The 12,011-nt window shown below is 56.3% G+C and overlaps 1 protein-coding gene across 1 annotated transcript; it reads right to left on the bottom strand.

Annotated features, from left to right (window-relative positions):
* Nucleotides 1-3,686: 3,686 nt before the first annotated feature.
* Nucleotides 3,687-5,897, bottom strand: SPPL2C (signal peptide peptidase like 2C). Its single transcript, XM_077780381.1, has one exon. It carries the CDS (start codon nucleotides 5,827-5,829, stop codon nucleotides 3,793-3,795), a length of 2,037 nt encoding a protein of 678 aa, XP_077636507.1. The 5' UTR covers nucleotides 5,830-5,897; the 3' UTR covers nucleotides 3,687-3,792.
* Nucleotides 5,898-12,011: the final 6,114 nt, after the last annotated feature.

Here is a 12,011-nt window from a genome sequence, read left to right as displayed (position 1 = left end):
GGATAGGTCCTGACCCTCTCTGGGCTTTCCTTTCCTCATCTATGGATTAGAGCACCTCATGGGTTCTTGCTGGTTCTCTCTCTCCGGAAGCACACCAAACTCTTTATGAACTCAAAAAAGCTAAGGCTGCCCCTATTCACCTCACGGGGTTCTTGCCTGGATTAAATGAGGCCACAAAGAGAAATGCTGGGTAGCCTGAGCACAGCACAGCCCCAGAACCAGGGCTTGGCCGCCTGGAGCCCTGCTCGTGGCCTGGGGAAGCTGGTTTCTGCCTTCACCCCGTCTTAGGCTGTGCTTGTCACAGGTGGTGCTCTCCCAGAAGCAGATGCTCAGATGGGGTCAGGAATGCCCGGGAAGTAGAGGAAGCAGGAGGGGGCAGGACGAGCCATCAGGCTGGGATGCCAGCCTGCCACCATCTCTGCAAGGGGCTCAGGGCTTGGGGGCAAAGGCTGCCTGTCTGAGGAGCCCCCTGTTGGGTGGAGATGTCCAAGCCCGGGCACCGCTGTCTTGCTTGGTCATTAGCTGGCCCTCTATGGCCCCCATCTTCCTGCAAAGCAGTCTGGGCTGGAATGCTGAGGACGCCCCTAGAGGGGGCTGGAGACCACACGCCCTCCCTGAAGGGGCGTCTGCACATCGCATTTCAATGTCTGCGCCACCGGGAAAGGGCCGCCCTGCCCTCCAGGGTGGGAAGTCCAGGCATCAGCACCCTTGCGCCCTCAGGCCCAAGGCAGGCCTGGTGGGAAAGCGCTGGGTCTGAAGGGAACAGCAGCAATAGATCAGAGCCCAGGTGCACGTGTGTGCACAGGTGTGTGCGAGGGCCCAGTACAGGAGCATGTGCTGGGGGGTGAGTGTGCACATGCATGTGGAAGCCCATGTATGTGTGCGCATGTGTACCCGAGGGCCCCGTATGGACGTGTGTGCACATCTTCATGCGTGTTCAGGTGTGTGTATGCACATGTGCAGCATCCTGTGTCCCTCTGGGGGTTGGGGGCTGCCAGCTCTGGGCCCCTCTGACAGGTGGCGCCTTGCTCCAGCCACCTGGCTTCAACCCAGTCCCTGGGAAGTGGATTGGCAAAGTGAGGCAGAGCCCACAGCTAAAAGGAGACGTTGGTTCTGGGGTCGGGGCAGGAGCAGGGGCCCGTGGGCCACCAGAGGAGCAGTAGCAGTGCTTGCAAGACTCCTGGGGCCCGGGTTCAACCCCTGACCCATACGGTCTGTACTCACCACAGCCCCGAGGTAGACCGCATTAATTCTCCCCATCTTATAGATCGCGTGTCCTCTGAATGTTTGCCTCTGCTGGGTAGAGCAGTGAGGACAGAGGCCAACCCGCCCTCCCCTGAGTCCAGGGTGTTCAGACATGGATGGAGGGTGGGGGCTTCCCCCCTCAGACCCTCCCCTTGAGAACCCTCTTCTTGGAGATAGGCATAAGTCCTGCTGTAGGGAGCCACTCTGACCACAAATGCCTGGGATGGACGACGTCCTTTGTCCCCCCTCCCGTCTGGGGGTGAGGGGGCCGCGAGCCCTCCCCATCAGGCCTGGTGGAGGCATGTGGCCCACCCCTGGGAGGCCCAGTGACGCAGGGCGGCAGTGGGGAGGCTGCCTGAGCTGGGAGTGAGCCAGCGCCTGCGGAGGCCCCTCTGTTCGGGCCAGATGGCTGCCGGCTCCAGTAGAGGAGGCTGCCAGTCCGGCCGGTCAGTGTCCTGGCCCAGGCTCTGCGCTCTGCCCCTGGCCGGCTCAGGCTTTCAGGTGCCATTTACAGAGAGGTCAGTGAGGGGGCTTTCTTCTAGATGCCTAATACCTGCACCCCTGCATGCCCAGGGCCCAGCCAGCCCCTCAGAGTCCCCTCGCCACACTGACCAAGGCCCTCGCAGGAGCCCAGGGCGGTGGGCTGCTCAGTGGGGTCTTCTCCATGGTGTCCCCTTTTCCTCCACAGTTCATGCTGGATCAATTCCCCATTCACTTGTACATTCATTCGTTCGTCCATTAATTCATTCCTCTAACAAACATAAATCAAGCACCTATGACACACCATCCCTGTTCAGGGCCCTGGAACCACATAAACTTGGATAAGACAGAGGGGCCTCTGCTCTCATGAAGCTGATGCTGAATTGGGGAGATGAGAAAACTAGCAAGCAGGTGTAGGAGGCTGGGGACCCTTCAGTAAGGGTCATCAAGGAAAGCCTCCTTGTTGGGGAGGGCGTATTTGAGTTGGGGCTAGAAGGAGAAGGAGCCAGCTGGTCCCAATTCTGGGGGTGGAGAAGCAGGAAGTTCCAGGTGGGTGAACCCTGTTGGGGGAAGATGGGTGTGGGGGTGCCTGCTGTATACACCCTGACTCGAGGAGGTAGGGACGGGTGCTGGGTGTGGAGGGCTTGTGGGGAAAGTTGGGACCAGAACTCAAAAGCCTGTGGGCATTGGATTGGGGGGGGGGGCGGTAATAGAAACAGAATGAACATTCATAAAGTATCATGTCATCACTTTATATAAGTCAACTGGTTCCAACCTCCCCCAAATCCTATGATAAGTAGAGTTGCTGTTATTATCCCATTTTGCAGATGAGGAAACCATGTCCCTAAGATATTAAGTCACTTGCCCAATGACACACTTGCTCAGTGACACGCTGTGGGTCAGTGGTAGAGCTGGAATTTCTGGGGGGCCAGCTGGTTCAAGAACCCTAACCATTGGATCACACTGCCTCTGTGGGTATGATTCCCTCACTTCCAACATAGACTCTTCCAGGAGGCCTTCCTGACCCCAGGGTTTGCTTCCTCTGCTTAAGCAACATATAACCACACCATCCAGCCTCAAAAACCATGGAGGTACTCAAGAGGTCATCTTGTCCATGCCCCTGCCTCCAGGTAGATATGGTATTATAAGTCCCATCTTGAAGATGAGACTACTGAAGCCAGAAAGGACTGGTCCCCATCCAGAATCAGTGAGGGAAGCGTGGGATCCAGGGCCCTGGCCTTCTAAATCCTTCCACTCGAGCTCCAATCTCTTCCCCCCTGCTTTGAGATGATTCTAGGGTTGTTTCTCGTCTGTTCTCGACTCCTCACCCTTCTCCCAACTAGACAGCAGCCTCCTTCTGTGCCCACCACAAGGTGGTGCACACAGCAGGTGCAGACTCAATGTCTGTGGCTACGGGTGGATGAGTACAGGGACACGCTGAGCGTGTGCTGCTCTCCAAGATGCCTTGAGCAGGGATGTTTGGGGGAAAGAGTGGATGTGAGCTGGTGCTTGAAGGGTGCCTAGGAACCTGGCTGGGGTATTTCTGTCTGGGATGAGAAGGGCATCCCAGCCAGAGGGAATGGCATGTGCAAAGAGGAGGGTGTGTGTGTGTGTGTGTGTGTGTGTGTGTGTGTGTGTGTGATCAAAGAGCAGAGATGGTTCAGTTGGACCTGAGCATGAGGAAAAGATGGGTGATGAGGGATGGGACCTGTCCACCAAGCTGAGTTGAGGAGCTGGGGCTCTGGCTTGGAGGCTGGGCAGGTGGGGAGAAGGAAGTCGCTGCCCAGTAAGCCCTGGCCTTGCCAAGTAACCTTGCGTGAGTCCTGAGCCCTCTCTGAGCCTGATTCCCACTCTGCACGATTTGGGGACAGCACCTATCCTAAGGACCCTCCGGACCCTACATGGACTTCTCTGTGGTCACTGCTTTCTTACAGTCCCAGGAAACAATGGAGCTCTGCGGATAGATACGGAATATCTTTAATGCCCTGGTTTCCTTCTGACCACGTGTGGCTTTGCTCTGAGATATTCTGTGGGACCGTCTAGAGGCAAGTGTCTCCGGGTTCCGGTTCACAAGGGAGCCTGGGTCGACACGCTCTTCTTTACCTTCAAGCCCTTCCTCTTGTGGAGCCCCGTCCAGGGCAGGTTGGCACCGTGGGCCTGGGGCTGGGCCTGCGCGTGGCCCAGCTCCGAGGGCGGTGGCATCAGAGGCGTCCGCAGGGCCATGGGCGTCGGTGGCATCCGCTCCTCAGAGGCCCCAGGGGAGGCACGGGGAAATCCGTCAGCGTCCAGGTTGGCATCGCTCCAGCCCTCGGAGCTATCACTACGGCCGTCTGGACCAGTGGCTTCGTCCTCGGACATGGTGGCAGTCTCTGCCGAGTCCTCTTCAAGGTTGCTGTCTAAGTCCCCTGCCAGGTGGCTGGTGGCCCCCTCAAACTCGCTGGCCATGTGGACGTCTGCCATAGCCTCCTGCTTCTGCTCAAAGCCAAATGAAAGGGCGCCACTTGGCCCTGCCACAGGCTGGGAGGGTGTCTTGGCCCTGCCCTGGCCCGTCCAGAAGAGGGTAAGCTCTTGGCGGCAGGCGGCCACTGCCAGGCTGGTGAGCAGGGTGCTGGACACCAGGTACAGCAGGGCGGGCTGGCCCATCTGCATGAGGACCATGGCACCAAAAGTGACCAGCAGGCCCACGGCATAGGCCAGGGTGCAGGCCACGAAGTAGACCTGGCGCGAGCGGATTTGCACATCAAAGCGGTGACAGTAGGCCACCAGAAAGCCAGGGACCACGATGTCACCGAAGCCGAGGATGGAGAAGGGCTGGTCACACAGGGTCAAGGCTGAGAAGCTCAGCCGGGGCACTTTGAGCACCATGGGCAGCCTCTCGTGGCTCACGGAATCTGCTGGGCCTGCCGCCACGCCCACCATGATGCTCTCGCCGGTCCTGGTGAGGAGGGGTGTGACGAAGACGAAGAAGACGTCGAAGGCCAGCAGAGCCAGCAGGAAAGAGGCACAGTTTTTGAGTGTGGGCAGCCGCACGCGCCGCAGGACAAAAAGGCAGTAGGCCACGCCAAGCGTGTCCTGCAGCAGCCACGCCCAGCTGTCCTCGTTCCGGTGGGCGACCCAGAGGACGGTCACCACGGTGCACAGGCCACCCAGCAGCAGCAGGGGCGGCTGCAGACAGGCGCGGTGGCGGCCGGGCAGGACCAGGCGGCGCACCAGGGGTGCCAGGCAGCTGTAGAGGCCGGTGCCCGCACCCAGGCCGAAGATGGCGATCATGACATAGACGAAGCGATCGTAGAAGAAGTAGAGGAGCAGCATGATGGAGCAGGACATGGTGACCACCGCGCCCGTAATGGCTGGCGTGAAGTCCACCGGCGCGTCCTGGTCTTCCTCCTCCTGTCCCCACCGGGCTGCCCCTGCTTCCTGCTGGTTGTGCCCGCCAGGCCCCCCTCCTCCCCGGGCCCGGCGCCGCTGCAGCCGGTCGGCCTCGGTCAGGCCAGCCCAGTAGCCGCCAGCAGCCACGGTGCCTACAGCCAGGACGAAGATGACCACCATATTGTAGTCGAGGATGGGCTCGGGGGGCGCATACAGGGCCACGCGGACCTCGGCGCTGCCATGGGTGTGGCTGAGGATGTCGAGCATGTCGTTGTATCGGAGCACGGCCACAGGGATGGTGAGGTCGGGCAGGGGCTTGTGGGGGTCCTGGGACGCCAGGGTGGTGTCCGAACACTGTTGGTCACTGACCCGGCTCACGATGAGCAGCCCGTGGGCGCCTTGGCCTTGAGCCAGCCAGCCCTTGGCGTAGAAGCTGCAGTTGCCCCTCATAACCATGGCGGTGGTGTGGCGGAGGGGCCGCGGGCTGGGGGAGCCAGGCCGGGCCCAGCGAGAGGAGTCCTGGCCTGGGCACCAGGATGCAGTGGTAGCATCACGCAGGGGCAGGAGTGGGGCGTGGCGCAGGTCTCGGGGTAGGGTGACATAGTCGGAGCTGAACAGGATGCAGTAGTCTTTGCTCCAATTTTCTGACACCACGTGGACCACACCGTACTCCCCCCGGGCCATGGTGCTGGTGAAGAGGAGGAGGAGGAGGAGGAAGAATCCCAGGAAAGCCATCCTCCTCAGCCACCTACTGCTGCGTCCCGACGTGGCTGCTGTTCCCAGCGCAGTCCCCCCTCCCAGGGGGCGGGTGTGGTCCTCTGTCATAGAGCAGCCCTGCCTCCAAGTCTGGGAAACCAGCCGGGGCCACGCCTACCTAGTCACAAAGCCAAGCGGCTCCAGGCTCAGGGCAGTGTTTTGGAGCACGAGGTACCTCTCAGGATCCTGTTCCCTAACGCTGCCTCTGGCACAGAGGCCATGTGTGTCCCCACTCTGCGGAGTCCTTGGTGGGCCTGGGTCAGGGAATTCGAAATACAAGGTGGGAGGGTGGGGTTGAGGATCCCAGACACGAAGTCAAGACCAACTTGGGCCCTTACTGATGGGGCAACTGGACAGATGCCTCTCCTCTCTGCACCTGTTTCTTCAGCGGTCAAGAGATGAGGACATGAAGCAGAGAGATTCTGAAGCTCCTGGGAGCCCTGACCGCAGAGCTAGTGCAAACTTTTACTGAGCAGTTACTAAGTGCCGGACACTTTGTCTGTACTCCGTGGACCCTTGCAGAGAGGTATTACTGTATCTGGCCGGCCTGAGGCTGCGTGCTGTCCTTCAAAGTTCACACCTCTCTGTATCGACACATGACCAGAATTTCATTTCTAGCCTCCCTTGGAGTTAGGAATGGCCATGTGGTCGAGTTCTTGCCAATGGAATTGAGCAGAAATGATGTGAGCCCTTCAGGAGCCTTAACAGAGACCACGAGGCTCCTTGTTTGTCTCTTCCCTTCTCAGAAGCACGGGCAGTCATGGGCAGGCCATTGACTATGGAGAGGAGGGCATTGTCCCAAAGGATAGAAAGAGAGGAAGGAAAGGAACCAGGATGCTGGATGTCTGCATGAACAGTGGTAAGGGATGCTCACTGCAGACTGTGAGATACAATATCTTCCTGGGGCCATTGGCTTCTTGTGGGTCTCTCTGTTTCAGCAGCTTAAACTTACCTGAACATTCCCATTTCATGGATGAGGAAACCCGAGCTCAGAGAAGCCCGCTACACAGGCCCCAGCCCCTGCCCTCAGATCCAGCCCCCACACTGACACTCCCTTGTCCAGGGAGCTGCCTGGCTCTGCCCCCAGGCTGGAGGCCTCACCTGCTGCTTGTTCTCATCGTTCAGGCCTTGGCTCCAAAGTTATCTCCACCACCATGGCCAGGAGCAAACAGGCCCCCTTGTTAGCTTTCACTACTACAACTCAGGGTTTTGTTTATGTGTTTCCTTGTTTATTTCCCTGGTCGAGTTCCGTGAGGACAGGGACCTTTATCTCTCTGCTGCTCTCAGATTCTGGAATAGCAAATAATGCTCAGAAAATGTGTGGGATCTGTGAGTGAATGACCCTGTTTTTCTTTCTTCTTTTTTTTCAGTGTTTATTTATTTTTTAGAGAGAGAGACCGTGCTTGGGAGGCAGTGCAGAGAGAGGGCGACAGAAGATCTGAAGCGGGCTCCATGCTGACAGCAGAAACTCACAAATCGTGAGATCATGACTTGAGCCGAAGCTGGACTCTTTTTTTTTTTTTAATGTTTTTTTTTTTTAATTTATTTATTTCTAGGAGAGAGAGAGAGACAGCGTGGGCAGGGAGGGTCAGAGAGAGAGGGAGTGACAGACTGAAACAGGCTCCAGGCTCTGAGCTGGCAGTCAGCACAGAGCCCGACGCGGGGCTCGAACCCACGAACCGCGAGATCATGACCTCAGCGAAAGTCGGACGCTTAACCGACTAAGCCACCCAGGCGCCCCTGGACTCTTAACTTACTGAGCCACCCAGGCACCCTTATAATTGACCCCATTTTTCAGTAAGGAGGGACCAAGGCACAGGGCAGTGAAGAGGCTTTTCCAAGGTGACACATGGGTGATAGAGACAAGATTGAAATCCAGGCTATTGGCAAAACTCCTGCTGTGCTCTGCGTTGTGCTCAGGGGACAGTGGTCAGCCCATTTGTCCCAGATGATTGGGACTGGGTAGCAGATGGATTTGTTGAAAAAAAAAAATCACTTCAAGAGAGGACTCCTTAAAAAGTCCCCTACATACTTCATGTTTGGTATCTGGAGGTGATGCTTCGGAAGGTAACGATGTCACAGAGCTGAACCCTCAGGAATGGGATTGGTTTCCTTTTAAGAGACACGAGAGAGATGACGTGAGGATATGGCGTGACAGCGGCAGTCTGCAAACCAGGAACAGAGCTCTCAAGGGGAACCCACTCAGCCGTCACCTTGACCTCACACTTCCCAACCTCCCTGAACTGTGTCAAATTGTACTTGTCATTTACGCCACCCAGTCTATGGTATTTGTTATACAGCCCAAGCTGACTGAGACAAAGTCCAAAATCAACATGTCAGCAGGGCCATGCTCCCTCTGAGACCCTGGGTAGGACCCTTCCTCACCCCTTCCTCATCTGGGTGGTGGCTGGCACTCCACATCACTCCCATCTCTGCCTCTGTGGTCACACGACTTTCTCCCTCGTGCTATATTGGGGCCCATCCAATGACTGTATCTTAATGTAATCACATCTGCAATGATCCTGTTTCCAAATATAGTCACATTTATAGGTCCTGGGGTTTAGAACTCCCGCATATTATTTTTGGGAACATAATTAGACCCCTAAAACACATTTTATTTTAACTTTCACAAGGTGTACAGTCACTGATCCCCTTAAGGCGTCTGCTTTGATTATGGGTCTATCCCCTGGACTTCCAAGTCGCCCTCCTTGTGAAATCCATGCTGATGATACACCGTCCCCAACACCCAGCACTGGGTTCTTAGGGGACGAGAGCAGGCTGAAAGGACCTTGCAAAGTGGTTGGCAATTAGAACCATACAGACTCTGTCAATCTCCTCCCACCCAGGTATTTACGTTTGTGTCACCGCCATCTGAGTTGACAGCTAATTATTTGTTTGACTCAGATTGTGACTTTTTACTGAATTTTCACGAGAGACAACATTTCTCCTTGTTTGTACAATCTCGTTTCATCCATTGCGATAACATTTAATTCAATTATAAACAGTAATTTCAATGACAAGGTAACTGTCAGAAATACATTGGGGAACAGAGCCAGCAGACTGGTGAGCCTACCCCAGCTGACATGGGGACACGTGGAAGGGCCCAGGGACGCAGTGGGGGGGCTGCCAGCTGCTCGTTCCGTGGGCCCCCATTGCAGGGAAGGATCAGCGCGTTGCTCAGGGCCAGTTAGGGAAGCAACACCTCTCTGCACTCCAGCACGCAGATCGGAGCACAGCAGGGCCGTTCCTGAGCCCCGTGTTCAGCTTAGACCCTCGTTCGGGGCTCTACTCTCCCAACACAGGGAGTCTTGGGTCTCTTAAAAATCAATGACCAGGGGCACTTGGGTGGCTTAGTTGGTTAAGCGTCCTACTTGGTTCAGGTCATGATCTTGCAGTTCGTGAGTTCATGCCCTGTGTCAGGCTCTGTGCTGACGGCTCAGGGAGCCTGGATCCCGCTTGGGATTCTGTGTCTCCCTCCCTCTCTCTCTGTTCCTCCCCCTCTTGCACTCTGTCTCTCTGTCAAAAATAAAGAATAAAAAAAAATTTAGAAAAAAAATCAGTGACCAGCACACCTGGCGGCTATGGCTAAAAACACAGGTGGTAACAAGTTGAGGCGAAGACGCGGAGAAATTGGAAGTCTCGTGTGTTGCTGGTGGAATGTGAGATGGTGCAGCCGTCCTTGGAAAGCAGTTTGGTGGGTCCTCAGTAAATGAAGTGTAGAGTTACCATATGACCCAGCAATTCCAGCCCTGGAGTATATAACAAAAGGATTGAAAACAGGAATCCAAAACAAAACCAAAAGCAAAACAGAAACAAAAAAACCCAAAAACTTGTATATGAATATCTATGGCAGCACCATTCACAACAACTTGGAATAAGTGAAAAGGACCCAAATGTCCTTCAATGGATAAATGGATGGAGTGTGTGGTCTCTCTATTATTCAGCCTTAAAAAGGAATGAAGTTCTGATAACGTGCTATGATATGGATGGACCTTGAAATCATCATGCTGGGGTGCCTGGGTGGCTCAGTCGGTTAAGTGGCAGATGTGGGCCTAGGTCATGATCTTGTGGTTCGTGGGTTCGAGACTATGTGCTGACAGCTCAGAGCCTGGAGCCTGCTTCTGATTCTGTGTCTCCCTCTTTCTCTGCCCCTCCCCCACTCACTGGCACACGCACACACGCGCTCTCTCTCTCTCTGGCTCTCAAAAAATGAATAAATGTTAAGAAAAATTATGTTAAGTGAAAGAAACACACAAAAAGAGAAATATTGTATGATTCTACTTTTATGAACTCTCCAGAACACGGAAATCTACAGAGACAGAAAACAGGTTCGTGGTGGTCGGAGGCTGGGAAGGTGGCGTGGGGAGTGACAGCTGAATGGGAGTGGGGTTTCCATCAGGGTGATGACAGAGTTCTGAAACTAGACCAGTCTGTGCCCTGATTTGGGGTTCAGAAACATAGGCTCCCTTCCTTCCCTTGGGCTCCTGGCGCCCTGGGCTCAAAGGATTCTCTTTAGGCTCATTCCCTATGAGGCTCTTCCTGGGACCCAGCTCACTGAAGTGTCTGTCCAATCGCNAAGCTGCAGTGCCTCCCACCCCCCTCCAGATCCCACCCCTTTCCTCCAGGGCACCCCTCTGTATCTGCAGCTTCTGCTGCTCCTCTTAGCTATGGCCTGGGCTCGCAGGGCCACAGTCAGGGGCAATGTCTCTGCCTTCTGTTTGGCGGGCCTAAGGGATACCTGGAGCATTTATCTTCATCCACTTGGGGTAGCAAGGGCATAGCGGGTCTCAGCCCGGGGAGGCTGCTCAGGAAGGGTGGGGTAGGTGCCCAGCTCACCTGACCCACTCAGTGCCCTCCCTTCCTGGCCCAGGGCTGTCCTAGCTGCATGTTCTGGAGATGGTGCTTGCTCCTCGACTCCCCCAGTAATGAAGGCAAGAGATGGGAGCACCCACAGGCCCACCTCCACATCATCCCCCGCCCTCCATGGGTGCCTGCTCCACCTTCCCAATCTCCTCTTAATGCACTGAGCATAGGGCCGTCCCGCCTACTTCTGCCCCCACCCGCCTTGGCCCAGTGGGCAAGGAGGCTGGGCGGCAGCCATCTGTCCAGGACCCCTGGAGGGGCAGGGGGAGTGGGTGGCAATCTGGCAGCTGAAGGTGGTCTCTGGAGTTATCTCCACAGGATGATCTCCCTGACGTTTGCAACACACTTAGAGCTTTGAAAAATACACATGGTGCAGGCCTTGAGCCCGAGCCTGCTCGGAAGGATCTGCAGAGATTGGTGGGCTGTCAGAGGTCAGGATAGGAGGCGATACTCTGGGATAAGACAGGGACAGGAAGGCTGGCAGCCTGTGGCCAGCCTGGAGGCCAGGCCGGAGCCAGGAGTGGGCCACCTGACACCCGTGCTTTGGAGGTGCCAACTCCTACATCCGGCTTTGTGTCTGCATGCGGCTTGTCCACAAACTAGGGAAACTGAGGCATTTTCCCAGGGAGGGGATTGGAGGGGCGCCCTACAAAGGACTCCTTCTGCATAAGGGTGACACATGGGAGAGGCTGGGGGAGGCCAGCCCGGGCTCATGCCACTGCTGGGTGCTCCAGGGCAGGTCTTGTGACCTTTCTGTGCCTCACTTTCCTCATCTGTCAAATGGGGGTAATAGCCCCTGCCTCCCAGCGTGGTAGGAAGAGTAAGTGAGATCAACAAGTGAGAGGCACCTGGGGAGCACTCAGTCTGTGTGAGCATCGCTGGTGTCGGAATGCGGAAACAGCCCTGCTTCTGTTTGGACTGAGGGTGGGTAGGTGAGTTTGAAGTCAGGGAGCTCCATGAGCTGATCTTGAGAGACCCTTGAAGCTGGAGGCTAGTGACCCCCTTGCATGGACTGAGCAGAGCCTGGGTGGGTGCAGGGAGACCCATAGAAGCTTGGGCGGCCTGGGCTGCAGTTAAGTATCACTTTAAGGAGTAGAGGGATGGCGGGCGTTGGGAAGGTGGGAAGTGCACGCTGGGAATCAGGATGGACGTGCAGAATCCTCACCACTCCCCCCCCAGCTGAGCTCAGCGAGTGGACATTGGCCCTGAACAGTTTGGACTGGTCCCTTCTTCGCCCTGGACTCCTTCCCAGCCAGACAATCTGAAGCCCTGAGGCCTCTGGCTGCCCCCTCCCCCCC

The sequence above is a fragment of the Crocuta crocuta genome, unplaced genomic scaffold (genome assembly GCF_008692635.1).
Source record: "Crocuta crocuta isolate KB4526 unplaced genomic scaffold, BGI_CrCroc_1.0 scaffold288, whole genome shotgun sequence".
NCBI classification, from domain to species: domain Eukaryota; kingdom Metazoa; phylum Chordata; class Mammalia; order Carnivora; family Hyaenidae; genus Crocuta; species Crocuta crocuta.
Note: the sequence above shows the minus strand (reverse complement) of the source record. Positions and strands in the feature narration are given on the sequence as shown.

Bases quoted from the DNA above. Each gene is read 5' to 3' on its own strand.
- SPPL2C (XM_077780381.1), bottom strand. From the start codon at position 5,829: ATGGCTTTCCTGGGATTCTTCCTCCTCCTCCTCCTCCTCTTCACCAGC.